This window comes from Pinus tabuliformis, chromosome 6 (assembly GCF_031772625.1).
Source record: "Pinus tabuliformis cultivar Carrire ecotype Pingquan chromosome 6, CPIR1, whole genome shotgun sequence".
NCBI lineage: Eukaryota > Viridiplantae > Streptophyta > Pinopsida > Pinales > Pinaceae > Pinus > Pinus tabuliformis.
This window is the reverse complement of record NC_142292.1, coordinates 381202286-381222079: the sequence shown is the minus strand read 5'-3', so window position 1 is coordinate 381222079 and position 19794 is coordinate 381202286. Positions and strand designations below refer to the sequence as shown.

General features: G+C 38.2%; 1 protein-coding gene across 2 annotated transcripts in view; it reads left to right on the top strand.

The window, feature by feature from the left end:
• Nucleotides 1-287: 287 nt before the first annotated feature.
• Nucleotides 288-19794, top strand: part of LOC149258906 (bark storage protein A-like) — a 244515-nt gene continuing 225008 nt past the window's right edge. Inside the window, exons 1-5 of one of the 2 annotated variants that reach the window (XM_089416724.1) lie at nucleotides 288-1187; nucleotides 1647-1714; nucleotides 1835-1990; nucleotides 2100-2345; nucleotides 2690-3270. In XM_089416724.1, coding sequence (XP_089272850.1) covers nucleotides 956-1187; nucleotides 1647-1714; nucleotides 1835-1990; nucleotides 2100-2345; nucleotides 2690-3025 — 1038 coding nt within the window. In that variant the 5' untranslated portion in view covers nucleotides 288-955 and the 3' untranslated portion in view covers nucleotides 3026-3270. Of the gene's footprint in view, nucleotides 1188-1646; nucleotides 1715-1834; nucleotides 1991-2099; nucleotides 2346-2689; nucleotides 3271-19794 lie in introns of those variants that run through there. The other variant, XM_089416719.1, reaches the window with a different exon arrangement.

The following is a 19794-nucleotide window of genomic DNA, read 5'->3' as shown; positions in this document are numbered from 1 at the left end:
TAGGCTTTTAAAAATAGTTTAAGTTGGAAGGGTTGTGAAAATGAATTGTTATGTATAAAGAGATTCAAGGTTCAAATTTATGCAACTTATCCATAAATGTGAAAAAAACATATATAAACACCTAAACAAATTATATTTACAGCAATCTAACCCAATCAAACCAACAAACATAAACAAACATCTAAAAAATTATCACTGCGTACACAAACAACTAAAAAAATTATGGTGATAGCGATAACGATACAACCTAGTCATGATGTGCATGACTTGACGGCTGGGGCGGATGGCTTTCGCACCCCCCAGCCGGGATCGAATCTTGTGGGCGATGTTGGACTCCCGGCTTTGGTGCTGGCTTGCCTTATGAACGATTTGTTCTGAAATTCTGCTGGCTTCGGCCATATGTTCTGAAATTCTGCTGGCTTCGGCCATATGTTGTAAAAATCTGCTGGCTTCGGCCATATATTGTAAAAAATCTGCTGGCTGGCCTCGGCCATATGTTGATTTTCCCTCTGAAAAAAAAAAAAAACAATACAACCTAGTCAAACCAACCCAATTACTAATTCCCAAACAAGCCAACCATTATGACTTTAATGATAAAAAAGTTGTGAATCTGGTAAAATAATAAGTGGCCAAATCCAAAGAGAGATGAAGGAGGGATATGCTCCCTAAGCTTTTTGCTTTATCTTCGCGTTAGAGATAGATGGATCTCGTTGAAGCCTTTCGTGTTGGATTGTTGGAAATCAGTGTGAACTTGGCGTAGAATTCTCAACGTCAGTGTGAACTTGCGGAAAGCAAGTACCGAAGCATAAGGCATGCCAGAAGACCAATTGTAGGGTAGGATCCTTGGCTTCCAGTCTCTAGAGTCCTAAGTTCCGTGATCTCTCCACTACAGATTTGAATATTTTACAGGCTTCGGACTCAAGCAGAAGAGGGACTGGAGTTCGGCTTTGAAAACATGATGAAGATTATCACTGCAGTCCACTGTATATGGGCGCTAATCATAGTATTATTAATGGTCGATTTATCATCAGTGGATTCCCTAATTGCATCGCGGAAGCTTCAGAGAATCATTCACAAGATCAATCGCCATGGCCCATATCTCGGCATCGTTGTTCCGAACGCTTTCGAGATGGATCCTCTTCTGCAATCTTCTTCTTTCAATGTCTCCAAGACTCTGGATATTGCTGGTAATCAGAGATCTATTCTATTTTTCCCTTAAAAGTATGTAGATGAGATTTTTATAGGAAAAAAAATTCAAGTTGTGATTTGACAAGCTTGCTTACACAAATACATGCACAACAAAAGTTGTGATTTGACCAGCTTGTTTACACAAATACATCCACATAACAAATGTCATACCCCATGGAAGAAATCAAGGTAAGCAAGTTGTAACTATTTTGGAAATTGATGATGAGAAGGGAGTTGAAACAACTGATCTATTTCTTGACTGTCAATTTGCAAAAATATTGATGGTGAAGAGGGAGGTGAAACAACTGACCTCTTTCCCGCTAATCAGTTTCCAAGATACTTCCAAAATCTACAATCAATATAAAAATGTCTCTAAAACACCTTAGTTAATATATTGAAAAAAGATATCAAATATTCCATAGAAGAAATATGTTTATTTGTTTTTGTTTTCTTTGCAGGGAGAAGATTTCATATAGGAAGAGTTGATAAGCGCAGAGTCATCATTGTCATGTCAGGATTGGCCATGGTTAGTCTCAATTTTGTTTACTGATATCAGTGCTTTGATTTTTATGTTGTATGAAGATCCATAGTTATGACCCAATCTATAATTTTACCCTTTTCCCATATTATATTTTGTTTTATGTAGCTGAATTCAGGACTAACAACTCAGTTACTGCTGAGTTTCTTCAAAGTGAAAGGAGTCATCCACTACGGAATTGCAGGGAACGCCAACTCTTCTTTGCACATCGGATATGTTACAGTTCCTCGTTATTGGGCTCATACTGGCCTCTGGAATTGGCAGGTTAATATTTATGTAAATCCTAAACATTTGATACTATGTCCGGATAGCTAGACACTGTTGTAAAACTATATTGTGATTGAAAGTCTGAATGCATGTGTGTTTGATTCAGAGATATGGAGATGGACCTAATGATGAACTTTCTCTGGAATCAAATGGAGATTACACACGAAAATACGGGTACCTTCACTTTGGAAATTTCACAACCCCGTCAGATCAGAACTCAAGCAACCTGCTTAATAATGTGTGGTATCAACCAGAGGAAGTTTTTCCAGTGCATGGAACCCCAGAGGTCAGGCAACATGCGTTTTGGGTGCCTGTCAATAAGCGCTATTATCATATTGCAAAGGGCCTTGAGGTATTTACTAGTCCTTTCCGGAGATGTATGTAATTCTTTGTAGTCAAGACTTCATCAATCAGATTTATCTGGATCTCAATCAATTATTAATTAGGTTTATTTTCATGTCAGATTATAATTAATTATAATTATCTTAATTTTAAATTAATTATAAATTGTAGAGATTAATATTTTTATATTGTGAATTTCCATTGTTTTTAAACGTTAATTAGAAAAAAAAAATTATAATATAATATTTTATAGAAATTATATAAAATCACTGAAAATTTATATTTTTTTATAAAAATATTTCTAAACGATTTACATATCAATCTACTAAAATAATGCTGATTGTGTTGATTCAGAGTCTGGAGTTGGAAAAATGTTTGAACTCAACAACTTGTCTGTCAAATACTCCCAAGGCTGTTCTAGTAGAAAGAGGAGCGAGTGCAAATGTGTTTGTGGACAATGCAGCGTACAGAAACTTCCTCTACACCAAGTTCAAGATAAGTCCCATCGACATGGAAAGTGCAGCTGTAGCACTGGTTTGCCTTCAACAAAGACTGCCATTCATAGCAATAAGAGCTCTTTCTGATTTGGCTGGAGGGGGAACTTCTGAGCGTAATGAAGCAGCTATCTTTTCTGGGCTGGCTAGCCAAAATGCTGTAACTGCTGTAATTCATTTTATCAAGTCTTTGTAACAATGAGTTGTTTCTTACTCCCATCTCTTCAGGGACATGACATTGATTTCTATTGCACTTAGCTAAAAACCTTTCCATATCCAAAAGTTGCTTTCCATTATTGAAAAATTCATTTGAAGGGCGGCAAGGAAGTCAATGAGATGGAGAGGCACACCCATGGCTATTTTGTAAAGTCTCATTGTCGTGAGAGCAACTTAATTATAAATCTAGGTTCCTGGAGGGAACAGCCGTAGAGTAGCGTTAATAGTGGACTTTGTTGTTAAGTTCGTTTTCTTCTTGATTGAATTTACAATCAGTTAAAAATAAATCTTTTAAAAGTGAAAGGGAAAAAAAAATTATTCCAAATATTTTTTTTTTTTATCGATCATCAATACTAAGTATGCAAAATTACCTAATAATATCACATAAGAAGAAGAAGTTTCAAGTAAAGCATTAACACACGAAGGATAACACTAAACTTGATGCTCTAATCTAGTTAGAATATATGTTATCTGCTTAATGCTTAAATCTTGCCATTACACCTTTTTTTTCACTAAACTTGATGCTCTAATCTTGTTGGAATATATGTTATCTGCTATTGCTTAATGCTTAAATCTGGCCATTACACCTTTTCTATTTTTAATGGAGTGTTGTCGAAGCTTTATGTGCTTGGTCCGTGCCTGATAAACTAGTATTCAATACTCCCTAATATATTAGTGTACAATATTTATTAACTCTATCATATCTTACCTAGTGTTTGTTTCAACTATATAGCTTTATACTTAATTAGGCCGATAGGCCTTTCCTATGTATCACCTTTTCGTCAACACTTTTACTCTGATCCGTTAGATTAGATGAAACACTTTCAACCGTTGATCTGAACCAGAAAACAATACAATGGAAAATCAAAAAAGCATGGAAAGTCAAGAAAGCACAAAAGCTCAAAAAAGATTCTATGCAAAAAAAATCAATAAAGCACGAAAAAGATCATAAAAATCAAAGATCGAAAGAAAAAAACTCAGAAAAGCAAAGATTTTTGAGGATTTTTATTTTTATTTTAATTTTAAATGCAATGTATTATTAATTTATTTTTATAATTTAATTGAAATATAAATTTTAAATTTTAAATTTTAAAATTAGTTTAGATTTATTTTTAGTTGTAAGTTTATTATGTGTTAAGAGGGTTTTTTTTTTTGAGGTATTGAATTTTTAAGAGTGAAAAGAGATTTGATTTTTTTTGGCATTTGGTAGATGTAGAGTTAAAATGAATTTGGATTAGTTTAAATATTAACCTTTAAATAACTCACATTAGAGAAAAATACCATGGGAAAAAACCATAGATTAAAAATATAATAAGGAAAAACCATGGGTTGGAAAATTTTATATTTTATATTTTAATTTTAATTTGACTAAGTCAAAATGTTAAACATTGTAACATCTCTCTAAAATAAGTAAATTCAATTTAAGTCCATGCTAGCTCCCATCATTTTCCTGCTCAAAAGATAGGCGTTCTCAACACCTTAGCTACTTCGGCGGGCGTTGCAAGTTTATGACGAATATCACCTTGAAGATGAGAAAACTGACCTCCTGGAAGTTTTTAATAAGAATGGTTATAGTAGGTCTCAAAGTCTTAAGGCTTTTCAAAATGCTGAAAAGGGTCCTAAGAGTAAGATTGACCCCAAGGATTGGTCTTCCGGTGTTCATCTTCCCTTTATTCAAGGGACCACAGATAAAATCGCTAGGATCTTGAGGAAGCATAAGATTCATTCTTCTTTTAGACCTCTTAACACTATATGAAGTTCTCTTCATTTTGTTAAGGACCCGATTAACCCCAAGGATTAGAAGGGTGTTTATATCATTCCATGTTCTTGTCGAGCTCCTTATATTGGTGAGACCGGTCGATCCATTAACCAAAGGATTTGTGAACATGCTGCCGACATCAGGCATGGAAGGTCTCGCTCCTCCGCTTTGGTAGAGCATGCAGAAAAAACCAATCATCACATCTCCATTGAAGAGGCTAAGGTCATTGCGAGGATTGACCATTTTCATTATCATAAATTTAGAGAGGCCTTAGAAATTGAAAAAAAAGACTTGTTAATTTAAATAGAGATGATGGCTGGAGTATCAACAGATGCTAGATTCCTGCGCTTTCTTCCTAAACAATTATTTTTATTTATTTATAGATTAATTAATTAATTTTTTTTGTTAATCCCCATATTGCTTAGTTTATGACTCTCTTAAATTATTTTTGGTAATATGAATAGGATTAAACCTTAATATTAATATAATATTATATATAATAATATTCATTAATAAGATTATATAGGGTTATGAATCCTTTCTCACCTAAGGGGGGATGTGAAAAAGAGAGCGATGAGGGTTCCGTCGGCAGGAGGACTCGAACCAGGGCAGCCTAGGCCATCGGCCTAGGGTGCTGCAGACTAGACCTCATTTTGGATGATGAAGACTAGGAGGTACGGGGTGGGTCAACAGGTTTTCTGTGGAGATGGTCCATACAATGGCCATGTAGGCTGTGGGTTGGATCCAGGGTGCTCAATCTGCAAGGATCCCAAGGAATATGTTTACTGGGACAAATTTCATCCAACTGAGAGGGTACAGTGGATGATTGCAAAGGAGGTTTTGGATGGGGATTCTTCCTTCGTTTCTCCCATGAATCTCAGAGGCTTGATCCAGTACACAAACCCCACCCCTTCCCCCTTTGGTCCTTTGTTTACGTAATAGATTATACCCTAAATTATTCATTAATCGAGCATGTCCAAAGGTATGAATCAACAATCCAACTGTATATATTTGTGATGCTTACTCGTGCAAATTTTCATTTTTTCACAAACGCGTAATAGCGAATAGATTTACCTTAAATTATTCAACGTCCAAAGATATCAATCAACAATCCAGCTGTATAGGTATATGTGTGATGTTTACTGGTGCAAATTTTATTTTTTCACAAAAGCAGAATCGCTGTAAGGGTTTACCGGGAAGAGTTGTGGTAGTGTAGGCGACCAGGCTGATTGAACCAATATCTCTTCTAAAAAAATTCAACAATTCCAATTTAATAATCCTATCGGCCTCTCTTTGTACCTTTTGGGACAATTGCTAGTTAATACCACTTCCCTATACTAATATGGAGGCACTATAAGTCGTCTCTTATTTGTGTCAAGGAACTAGCCTATACTTAGATTAAAGATTTAACATAAAGTCAAATTATTATGATTGAGAAGCGGCAATAAAGTTTGCATACAAATGGATTATCGATTAGAGATGGATGTAGATGTATGGTTTGTATTAATTATTCACTTTAATAATTTTAATTCATTTTTATTTATCAATTTTAGTGTCAGGTGGCTACACATCCGAGAAGGATGTTAAAGTTTTATAATGGTTATTTATCAATTTGAGGTTGATTTACTAATTTGGTTTTTAGAAATTGAACGAAGAGGTGACTACGATCATGGTTTACTTGAATGATCAAACAAATTATAACGAATTATATTTGAATTATTTTATGAGGGTATAAAAATATGTAATAATAAAATTCGTATATTTGAAACAACGACTTCAATGTAACGAACAAAGTTTGTACTCTGCAATAATCTTTAGAACACTTCGAAAACAAAGACATCCACTGTAAGACAAGAAATTGTATATAAGAATATTTGAATATAAGTGAGATGGTTACAAATGAGGGGGGGCGTTTATATATCTAGGCGAGTACCCTTTTATGAGCTGTCATGTTCTTAGAGACATATCTATTCACTAGCTTTGTCTTCAAAACTTATTGTTGGCAAGGCTTGTCATTTGTTTCTTTGTCATGCATCTTCTACATTTTTCGAGTTGTCATCTTCGTTGAAACAAAATGATAAGATCCTTGGAGTGATAAATAAAATTGTCAAACTGAGAAGGGATCTGACCATTCTAAATTAATCTTTTGTGGAATCTTGTGATTGTTAGAAACTTGTAATGAATTGTTATCATCAGACTAAATTGTGCAAAATTCATTTTTCTTCGACACATAGGTTTGTTGTTTATGTTCTAAGTGATACATATACGTAGATTGATTGACATGTCTTCTCTTGTGATTTGGCTATCGATAAAGAGTTCTTGTGATCTGATTTCCGCTTAATATTATTGTGTCAATTTATTGATTTACTTGAATTATGTGATTTTTGTTAGGTATGGAAGTCGCTTGGTTAATCGATGGATCTTCACCTGAAATTTTCGTTGCTGCAAATTCTGAGTACGTCTTCACTTCAACTGGTTTATCCTATTCTTAAGTTGTGAAATTGACTGGATTGATATTCATTCGTTTATCTTCAACATAGACTATTATGATTTGAGACTTTGATACTTCTTCTTGAATGCATTGTTCTAACCTATCTTTTAGCGACTTCTTGTCCTTCTTAAACTTCTTAATTTGTGTTAGTAATTTTACACTATGGTCTTTAAGATAAGAAAATTCTTCATTTCTATTAGCAGTGATTTTGTTAATTTTTCTTTGCATATTTTGTAATACTTTTTTACCTTATTAAGAGAACACTTTTGAAATATCTTGTATATCTTCTAGTGTTATTGAATCTAGCTTTAATGTAACATCGTGTAGTGTTGTTTTTTCTTTTTGTATGGAAACATCAAAAACTCTTTTTTTCGTATTTAGGATGAAGGACCCTAGAGTTTCCATCCAGGGTGAGCCCAAAAAGATGTCACCGTAATCATTCCATAGGGTTTGAACAAATAATTGTCATATAAATGTATAATCCTCAATGTTTAACTGTAAATTGGTTATGTCATATTGTTTTTTGTTAAGAGAGTCTAATGTTTCGATTATATTTGACTCGAGGATCACTAATTGGTTTTTGATTTTAGAGTTTATATAATTTTTACCTTCGGCTGGCAAAATAGAAACAGTGACATTTTTCCCTGCAAGAGTCCCTTTAATTTTAAATAGCACTAGGGTGAAACTAAATAAAGTTTCTAAAAATCCTCCTTTTGTTATTCCCGAATTAGGCTCTGTTGTGGCTAAATCTTGCACCATGCAACACAAGTGAAACAGGAGGCAAGGAAAGCTCCCTAGAGACGACCTATGGGTTAATTGTAGACCAATGCCTAGGACACCTTAAATAGAGGAGTGCTTGACGGCACGAGAGGGGTTTGCAGCACTCCAATTGTCACGTAATGAAATATAATGAGGGGGATTGGTTCATTCCTCCAAAGGTATGAGTTATGAATTTCAAGTACTCCCTCACACACACAGTTCCCAGTAGTATAACATAGAATAAAGGAGGTTGATTACTTCAAAGGGGATTACAACTTAATAGACTTTATTGAGTAAATGAAAGAGGATTAGGAGAAATCATAACTCATCATACAGAGCCAAAAGCATCCAAAATTCTATATTGAACACATAGAGCTACAAGCGATGGGAAATTCTACACTTGTTTGAGTTACAAGCAGAATTAACGGACTGGAGAGAATATGGGTGCTATGATTCTTATATAGCAATTTAAAGATATACTTCAACCCTTCATACATACATTATGCATTAATAAGTCAATACACATGGATCTATAAGGAAGCATGAAATAATTCCTAGAAGCTATTGTAGCACACACGCAAAGAAGAATATGAACATAATGGAATTAATAGAAGGAAAAACATACTGTAATGCTAAGGGGGAATTGCCACCATTTCTGTGATAGTCTGAAGACCTGCTTGTGTAAAGTAATACAATCTAATACAACAGTCATTCATTTACAGAGTTATGAGCCAAAATATGGTATCACATAGTTCATCCCTCGTTGGTCTGAGAATCACGAACCTTAGTATTATGTTTCATCCCCCTATTAATAAGAAGAGGGGGAGAGCTTTGAATTACAATCAAAATATCCAAGCCTAAGCCCTAGCTGTCTCGCTTTGTCAGGCTCTGATACCACCTACCTAATATTACAACAAAGATCGAATCCGTTTCTTGGAAAAATACATAAATAAATGCTCAGAGAAATAAAGTCGAGAGAGTAAGGACGAGGTGTTCCCTTGATGCTTCAGTTGAGGCCTTGGATAGAGCCACGTCCCTACTATTGTCCTACTCTTTTTGGCTTATTGAGCCAATTCACTACTACTCGTCTGGCTTATGTCAATTCTACGCTTTACTACATGGGTGAGTTGTTTGGTGGAGAAGGGATGGAGTGTTTCTAGGTAGTGATGCATTGTGCAGAGGAGAGAGACTCCATGCCAAGGCATTAAGTCTCCATAGAAGCCCCTCATACTGTCATTTATGCACTGCCCCATGCTTTATTCAATGTCGGGGTTATCAACCCATCCACCTTTAAAGCTTTGTACCGATGTTGAGTGCATTTTTCGTTAGGCTTTCTCCCTGGACAACTGTGACTGCCAATACATGGGATTGGGCCCACCCAAGACATCGCAATTGCAACATGAGGAGGATACCTCTTTACCTTTTTCCCATAGCACGAGTCAATTGGTCCAGCCATGAAAACATTATCAAATGGCTCACAATACCTTATCGCATCCTGGGGCCTCTTTTCTTAACGCTATCGTAGCCGGGAAGGAATTTCGGTGGAATTGAAAGCTTTATATTGCGGAATCACTGATCGTTGATTGTGATGGGTGACGTCATTACTACCACGTGTCACCCTATGAGAGGTGACACATGTCACCTGGAAATGGCCCCATTTGACCCTTGAAAAATCTGAAACTGAGTGACATGTGTCCACCCACCACGTCAGCATCTGTACTTGCCACGTCATTACTAACGTCAGCTGCCATGTCAGCTCGGTGGACCAATCAGAGGCCACCACATGCCCCCCCTGGAGGAGAGAGAAAGAGGCCCGCCAAGCCCTATTTTGTAGGCATTTCCTTTGTTAGCGAATTTCGGTCCCCTTGACAATTTTGCATTAAATCGCAATATCGACCCCCACACAGTGCTTCAGATTTGGAACCTGCTGATATGCCCATCTTGCAGGATCGTCGGGATGCTGGAACCCACCACGTGGAGGAGAGAGAAGGGGGGCCATCCACTCCTTTTTTGTCATGATTTCCTTGTTAGCTCTTTCCATCCTTTCCCCGGTGGTGCAAAAATATATCACAAATCGGCCCCCGCATGGTTTGGAGTATGCTATGACTGCGAGACTGCTGGATGTGTAGGATGCAAGGGACCTGAGGGATGGGGGATGCGAGATGTGATATCAGCATTCGGGACTGCGACGTGCCAGTAACCTTATCTATGTGTTCGAGGGATCCCACTGATGGCCGATTGCGATAAATGCTCTGCCTGCACTTGCGAACTGCCGATATGCGGTATCGACGATTGACGAATCACTGCTTTTCATTCCTTTAGTGTTCTTTGCCTTCCTAGACTCGCTGACCCTGATATGCTATTGCAATGAACTGTCCTAAGTCTCGATTGTGATTTTTCTTCAACATTTAGCCATTTTTCTTTATTTACTAGGCTTTTCGAAGGTAATATTTAAAATGCTTTATCTTCTGCTCCAAGAGTCCATTTTTGGACTTCCGTATATCGTTGGAAATCTCTTATCGAGCACTAGACAATGGGGAGGGACCAATTAAGCTCTGATAGTTTCTGTGGCTAAAAAATTGGCATCAAAATTCACTGCATTTGTGTATTTGAGGTAATTGAAGATTGATAAAGTAGTGAGTGACAATAATTGGCTCTTATTGGGGACAATGCCTTACTAGCAAGGTGCTGAGAACCTTTAGACCAATATCCCTCACCATTGGGCATGGAGTCAATAATATATGAGCTTTGTAACCAACAAAATCTCCATGGGACTTTCCTCATTAATCTAAATGTAGAAAATAAAAATTCTAACAATTAAAAAGCAAATGCTCAGCTAGTGAGCTTATTTATGTACAATCCTACTTATGTGCAGTAATTAATTCAGCTAAGTATGTTAAACTCTCCAATAGAGCTAGGCCAGCATAAGAGTACTGGACCACATGCCTTCATACCGCTGAAAAAGAGAAATTAAAACAAGCATGCACCATAAAAAATATTCAAACAAGGATCCTGATACATGCTCTAGAAATAACCTCTGTTGCTAACTTAAGAATAGGCTCATGTACGCAGCCACAGGGTCATGGAATAGACAAGGAATGTTTGCAGCTGCCTCTTTTTCATGAACAATCTACTGACCAATATCCTCTTGGCTAGGGAAGCCACAAACACTTCTCGGCTCCACAACTTTAGACTTTTCTGGAAAAGCTTGTTGTTGTTGGGAGCCTTCTCCCCACTTGCTGGTAAACGGCTCCTTCTAGACCTCGGCGACCATCTCTCCCTCCTCTGAATAATATGAATCACAAATTGGAGGGGGGGCTCGATCTTGTTCTCCAGGCGAAGGATGAGCATTGCAAACTGGAGGCTCTTCGTTGACTTCCTGATGGGATTCCTCTTCTTGCATAGCTTCCCCTGATTGGAAGTGTTGTGGCTCTGCATCACTTGACTCTTCACCAGAGTCGTATTCATCATAAGAAGGGGAAACATTGAATTCGGTCGAATCAGACCCCTGAGGGTTTGTAGGCAGCTTGATGATATTTCTTTCTTCACCTTCTAGCTCAGTGGGTGATGCTTCTTGATGCAAGAGGATGTTTTCTTGGAGTGAAGCCCCACAAACATCTTCAGCTAGATCTTCGACCTCGGGAATGTCTCCATCGTTAAAATGCACGCAAAAATCTTCAAATAGAGAATTTGGTGGATATAATTCTTTAGAATAGTGATTGAATTCTATGGAAACATCTCAGGGAAGATATACTACCACGAGGTATTGTTCTGTACCATACTCTAGCACCCTCCTCTAAAGAATACATGAACAATTTCATTTGTACATCTTCAAGGAAAATTCCCTATTGTTCCATGCATTCATGAAATTCTTTGAGGTGTTGGTCAGGCCTTCTAGTTGTGCTTCCATTGAATCTAGGCAAATAGGTATTCCATTCATGAAATGCAGGGACATGATTGGGATAACCAGCAATAGAAGAGAAATCCAGTGGGGCAAATTTGTTGGCCAAGAATGCATGAATGTCCATCTCAAAAACCTCCCTATATGTGCGATTGTAGGTTCAAAGGTAGGGAAAGCTTCGGCTACTGCAACATCAGAGTGAGTATGGGGTTGTTTGAAAGCCAGGATTATCTAAATAGAGATATGGACAGTGGAGTCTCCAAGATGTGCTAAGGCTTTTAATAGCTGCACGGGGGTCTTATTTCCTTTGTTAATCGGAATCTCGCATCCCGGTGTTGAGTGCATTTTTCGTTAGGCTTTCCCCCTGGACAACTATGATTGTCGATACGTAGGATTGGGCCCACCTAGGACATCGCAATCACAACACGGGGAGGGCGGCTCTTTACCCTTTTTCCATAACACAGGCACATCGATCTTCACGCGAAAACCTTATCAAATGGATCACAATACCTTATCACATCCAGGGGCCTCTTTCCTTATCGTAATCGCAGCTGGGAAGGAATTTTGGCAAAAGAGAAAGCTTTATATTGTGTGATCTCTGATCATCGATTATGATGGGTGATGTCATTACTGCCACATGTCACCCTGTGAGAGGTGACATTTTTCACCTAGAAATGGCCCCATTTGACCCCTGAAAAACCTGAAACTGAGTGGCACGTGTCCACCCACCACATCAGCATCTATACTTGCCACATCATTTCTAACGTTAGCTGCCATGTCAGCTCAGTGTACCCATCAAAGGCTGCCACATGGCCCCTTAGAGGAGAGAGAAAGAGGCCCGTTGAGCCATGTTTTGTAGGCATTTCCTTTGTCAGTGAATTTCGTTCCCCCCAACAATTTTGAATTAAATCGCAATATCGACCCCCCCACGGTCCTTCAAATTTGGAACCCGCTTATATGCCTATCTTGTAGGATTGCAGGACTGCTGAGATGCGGGACTACGGGGTCACCGAGATGCAGGAACCCGGCATGTGGAGGAGAGAGAAGGGGGGCCACCCACTCCTGTTTTGTCATGCTTTCCTTGTTAACTCTTTCTGACCCTTCCCCAGCAGTGCAACAATATAGTGCAAATCGACTCCCGCATGGTTTGGAGTACGATGTCACTGTGGGACTGTTGGATTTGCGGGATGCGGGGGACCTGAGGGATGCAGGATGCGAGATGCGATATCAGCGTTCAGGACTGCGATGCACCAATAACCTTAGTTGTGTGCCCCAGGGATCCTGTCGATGGCCGATTGCGATAAATGCTTCGCCCAAACCCGTCGACTACTGATATGCGATATCAGTGATCGATATATTGCTGCTTTTTATTCCGCTAGTGTTCCTTGCCTACCCGGACCCGCTGATGCTGATATGTGATTGCAATGAACTGTCCCAAGTCCTGATTGTGATTTTTCTTCAACACTTAGCCATTTTTCTTTATTTGTTGGGCTTTTCCAAGGTAATCTTCAAAATTCTTTATCTTCTGCTCCAGGAGTCCATTTTTGGACTTCCATATACATTGGAAAGCTATTTCCATGCACTAGGCAATGAAGAGGGACTGATTAAAATCTGATGCCTTCTGTGGCTAAAAAATTAGCATCAAACTTAACTGATTTTGTGTATTTGTGGCAATTGAAGACTAATAAAGCAGTGAGTCACAACATGCTCCATTTGTGATCATCAATAAAAATATGCTACTTCGATTAAAAAAAAAAGTTTTAAAGTAACTTTTTAATCCTAGTAATAATATTCTTTTTATATATATATTTTTAACATATATCAACTTTCAATTTTTCCTCCTTTGTGTTTTTTTTTTTTTTTAACTTCTATCAAAATTTACTACTTTTTTTCCTTATAATCTTTCATCTTACCTTTTATGGATATATTTTCTTTTACTTTTAAAGAACTTTTATAAGATCATAACGATATCCTAATGATATCTCTTGATAAGTCTCAACCTTTTTGTGAAAACCACGATGGTTCGTATGATTTAGGTAGTTGAGTTAATCTCACGACTAAACGATAGTATATGGTTTTGGTGAAAATGCGTATTGCAACATTACAGTGGGCTCGGGGATGATGATGAATTGACACTATAAATTTCAAATGTGCTGTGACTTTGCAAGGTAGACACAAAACAACTACGATGGATGCTAAATTGTGTATGGTTAGTGGTGGATAGCGCAGAGTGGCAAACAACTTCGTTGGACGGCTAGGGCGTTGCATGGGTGTTACATGATTGTGGAGTCATGTGTCAGATGATTCAGGGTTATTACAACTTCGTTGGACAGCTAGGGCGTTGCATGGGTGTTACATGATTGTGGAGTCATGTGTCAGATGATTCAGGGTTATTATGGTAGTGATCCAACAACTACAAACATCATGGGGTTGTGTTGTAGACGGCTTGGAAAGCGGTTGGTCCAGGGTGAAGTAACTACGGTGAGTGTCGCTGGTGGAAAAATGGTTGCAGGTTGCAGGGAAGGCAGTGGCGTGGGGGATTTAGAGATTGATGTTGGGCTCTTGGCTGACAACGAAAATGGAACAACAACTCGGTAATGTGGGGAAGGTGTGCATATGAGGAGGACTTGTAGCAGTGGGTGCAGAAAATCATCAAACAATGATGGTGCGACTCTCCGCGTTTTGTCTGTCAAGTAACTTTTAAGTTTATTTCTTTTTTCCATTTTTAAATTTTATTTAATTTTTTATTTAATTGTGTTTTTTTATTTTTATTTTTTAATAATTTTTTTAATCTATTTTTTTAATATATTTTTTCTAACTTTTTTTTTAATAATTATTATTATTATTCCTTAAAAAAAAATCTTTGATATATGTTTTTTTTCCTTTTAAAAATCTCTTTTATTTTTAATCAACATGTTTATTTTAGTTAAAGGCCAAAGTTTTTTTCCTTTATTAATTTTTTAAAATGGCTAAGGGCCTCTCACAAAATCAGCAAATGGAGAAGCTCCAAAAACTTCTACATCGAAACACTTTTAATTGCACAATAACAAAGTTGATGCAAGGTTCATGGCCAAAGTTTGAATCAAATGGGATTTGTGCAATAGTTGAGCAGCCATATGATTGAACAACTCTCATATCAATGTAATGAAAAAAGTTTTTATATTCATAGGAACGACACCAATGAAATGAACAATGTCTGCACATTGCAATAATGTTTAGAACACTTCAGAAACAAAGATGCCCAGTGTAGGAAAGGTAATTGTATATAAGAATTTTTGAATACAAGTGAGATGATTACAAATGAGGGGACCTACTTATATACCTAGGCAAGTATCCTTTCATGAGCAATCATGTCCTTAGAGACATTCCTCTTCACTAGTAATTACAAGTTAATTAATCATTAATCATTATTATTATTAATTATATTATTGGTATTATTTCTATATTTATTTTATTCATAACATAATCCACTTGATGAAACACCTATGTAACATTCTTTGGATGAATGTGTTAGTATATGTGTGTTATAGAAATTTTTGGGCACTACAACCCCAATCATAAATGTCCATAAACCAAGGGCTCTTAAGTCCCTAAAAGTGTTGTTCCAACCTCTAAAAGAACAAGGTCAACTGATTACATCTTCTCCTAGAAGTTCTCCATGAAAAACTACTCAGAACTGGACCATCTCACCTGCTCCATGGTCAAAGTGCACTGCATCCCACCTAAATACACACGGGAGGTGCGATGCATCTTGAAAGGCCCTTCTATTGGGTGCGATGGGCGAGAGTCAACAAATGGCAGGGTCAATCTGCAAGGTGGAGGATCATGGAATCTTCTAGAAACTTCTCCTGTGACACTTGCCTCTCTGCATTCACCCAGGGATGAGTAAGAGATCATCAATCTCCAAGTGGAATAAAGAACTATCAGAGAGAAGACACTAATCAAATCTCAAAAGCTGACTCACCCCCCTTGCAAACATCTATATATGGATCCCTCATCCCAGAGATCCAGGGGCTGGAATTTTGTATCTTGTAAGGAAGTGCTGCTGGTTTCTTGGTGCAACATCATAGTGTTGGGTGATCTAAGCTTTTCATGAGGTGAAGAAGGGCTTTCTTGCTGAGAGGATGATGCTGGGTCAGAACAATTGGTTGTAATCCTCTTTGCTATTCTTGATTATTAATAAAGCTATTCAAGTTTTCCTCCACATTCTTGTATGATTGATGATATATGTATTTGTGTGGTCAATATATATCTAGTCCTATATTGTTTATGATAATAGATCTATGTTCTTGGATAGTGTTATGTTGCTTTGATTCTACAGGTGCTCTTTGAAGCTGGGTAGACGAGGAAGCGAGTGGCAAAGATTTATCAGAAGGGAAGGGAATCAAGCAAGGAACCAAGCGCAAGACAGAGGTTGGTCTCCTTTATTCCCCTCTTATCTATTTCTCATAAAGGAAAACGAAAGTAGTTTTAGTTTGTTTGTTTCTAAGGTAGCTACTAACCTTAGTGGGACTAGCAGCTCTGCATAAACACTAGATTTCCCGATAACAAAATGGTGACTCCACTGGGGAGCAAATAGATTGTTTGTTTGTCTACATTTGTTTGCTTTATAAACTTACAGACGGAGCCTGAAGTCAATCCAGCTAGGCTTCGAACTGCATTTGCTATGCAAGTGCAAAGTAGACCAATGCTGCTTCAGTTTATCTCCGGGTTTTGTTTATGAACTGAACAATCGATTTACAAGCTCTCTAATTGCCCTTGTGGTGGCTCTAGTAACCTCCTTAGATCCACCCCTGTGATTGATTTACTGATTACCACTTGCTCGGCCTAAATCCTTGAACTCAGCTGCAAACTGTGACCCGGAACCTAGTTGAAGTCTCGTCCCTGGACCATCGCACTGTCTCTTCTTTGGATTCTAGATGCATCGCACTTCCCGAGCGTAGTAGGTGCGCTGCATCTCTTTTTCCCTGTGTTACATGTGCGTTGATTAGACAAGGCCTCTTCTGCTCTCAGATTTTGGTTTGTGTGTTCACTCTTTTCAGCTCCATTCAGTAGTTTTGCTGCCTGTAGTCAGTACACCTCTGTTGAAACCCCCTTCCTTGCCATTATTCTGCCTCCATTGTGCAAATAACTGTAAATGTTTTTATGTATTTTGAGCCATTTTCAGTTCTCTTTTACAAAGAAGTAGCATAATTGAACTGTCGTTTCTTGATTTGAAAGTGTTGCAAGTGTCGTTTTCAGTCTTAGAAGAGAATCCGATTGTTCTTGATAGTCGATTACACTGTTACTCTTGTATTTGATTTGAATTAGTAGTTTTTCAAGTGTCGAAAGCAAGTTTTCAATTCCAAATCGCAAAGTGTCATCACTGTCTTCATTTTGTCTTGAAAATAAACTTGTTAGTAATGTCGCTTTGAAAAATAATTCAGATTTGCGCTTGGCTTTCTTTTTATCATTCACGCACTAAGAAGGCTAAAAACAAATACATGCATGTGCATTTGCATTTAGACTGTTTGTTGGTTTGATTTAGGACAGTGCATATAGTGTGTGCTCTATGCTCTATGTTGAAAGAATATCATCTCTTTCCTTAGTAGCTAGGATTTTCATTGCAAAAAGAAGATCAAACGATTGTTTATCATCTTAGATTGCATTTTAGGAATTGTACATCTACATCATGCGGTGAACTTGAAAGGCAAATTTCTTAAGCAAGATCAACTGTAAAATAAATTTAATGAATCTAAAAACACTTTGGAACCTAACGCACAACATTTAGAAGTCTAAGCTAGAGACGTATTCCGACATCGTAAAGCATGGTAAATGTTGTTTTCATTGATGGTTGGGTGATTCCTCCACTTTGAGACGATAAGTGCCAGTACGGACTTGTGTTCCCACGTACCGTCGAGTATATATTGGGAGACCACAATAGGCTTTATCCTTTATCCATAGGAAGTCGTGTTTGTCGCCCTATCGATCACAATGCACTGAACACAGCATTCGGGAAGATTGACTGCCGTACCGTAAAATGTATTATGCAGTTTTGCGATTGATTTTTTAATCCCTCTGTCTAGATTTCTAGAGCAGTCTCTTTCGTTCCTTTTCAGACTCCTTAAAGGAAAAGGTCCATCTGAGCACTTGTCACTTCAGGCTCATTAAAAATCGAAGGCGACTAGAGTCATCTTTTGTTTTTTCTCGACTCTTAAAAATTGAAAAAACAAGTTGTGTCAAAGCGTCTAAAATTTATTTTAATCGGAATAAATATCACCTTTCCTATGTTGGTCTTAGGTTGAGAAAAATGGAGTCCACCAACCAAGGAGTTCCCCTTAGGGGAAATTTTAGTCCTTTCTCCTCTTGGGGAGATGTTGGTGCGCCCCATATGGCCACATTGTCGCTTCCAGGATTGACAATCGGCTTGCCCGTATGGCTATTCTCAACCTCTGTTGTTTAGAACACTGTGATTCCTAAACAATCAAGTCAGCAACTAAACGATACCAGAGTTACCCCCCAAGCTTCTACTTCATCCAATTCTTCCTCCCCTCCTTCCTCTTCGCTTGATGAAGCTGGTAAAGCCAAAAATCAAGTAACCGAGAAGAAGAAGGAGAATAAGAAGAAAGAGAAGAAGAAGAAGGAGCCAAAGGCGGAAAGGGGCGATCAGGCATCGTCTAGCGAAAATCCACACACTGCACCGTCCAGTCCTAAATCACCATGTTTCATTTGCACAGGAGACCACTATCATCGAGATTGTCCTTGCATCCCTCAGATCTTAAGGGACTGGTCTCCTCATTTGCACAATCCGGTGTCATCAACCTCTGATGATCATGTTGAAGGTACACCGTCAACTAGTGAAAGTGAAGCCCCTGGACAAAAAGGAAGATGTAAATTTCCTTGTAAACTGTGTGAAGGCGATCACGCCATCCACCATTGTCCCTTCTCAGATGAGGCTAAAAGAGTTTTGGACAATCGTCTGGTTTCACCGTTACGGCTTCCTCCTGGATATAAGAAGCTCTTGCCGAGTCCATCACTAGTTGAAAATTCGGCTGACATGCCCTTGTGGTCGGTCGAAGCGTCTATCATTGAAGATAAACCCTCTGAATCCACACCAGACAAAAGTCAAAAGGTCGAGGCGGCAGTTGACCTGGTCTTGCCTTCAGAGGATCCATCTTCAGATGATATAGTCACCGAAGAGAACAAGAATGACACCGTTCAAATTCTCTTCGTAAGCACAGACTTCGATGAACATGGGGGCAGTCTACCCGTTCCTTTACCGCAGGAAGGAAGTTCGTCAGAGTCATATCCGGCCGTCTATTCGGTCCCACCTCCAAGCAACCTGGTTGTTTCCTTCGATTGGAATCTACTAGGCAAACCCCGTTTACCGGCTAGTGTACCATTTCGAATCATTGCTCAAATATATAGAATGGTCATGGCCAGTACCATCATATATGAAGGGGCTTCTGTGAATATCCTTTCCTCAACTGCTTGGAAAGCGCTTGGTTCTTCATCGCTTTTTCCTGAGATGAGAAATCTAATAGGCTTTGATAAAGGAACCAGTCGACTGTTAGGGATCCTTCCTAATGTGCCGATAACATTGAGAAGGAAAACCGTTCACATGAACGTAATGGTAGTCCAAGGACCCCTGGATTATAATCTACTCCTTGGACGAGACTATATTTATTGCATGGGAGCCATTGTCTCCTCACTCTTTAGAGTAATGTTTTTTCCGCATGTAGGAAGAGTGGTCAAGCTCGTAGACCAGCTTCCATTCCCTGGTTCACACATAGCAAATAGTCATATACCATCCCTGAATGGTCTTTTCATGCAAGGAATGTCTCATCAATCCCCAGTTCG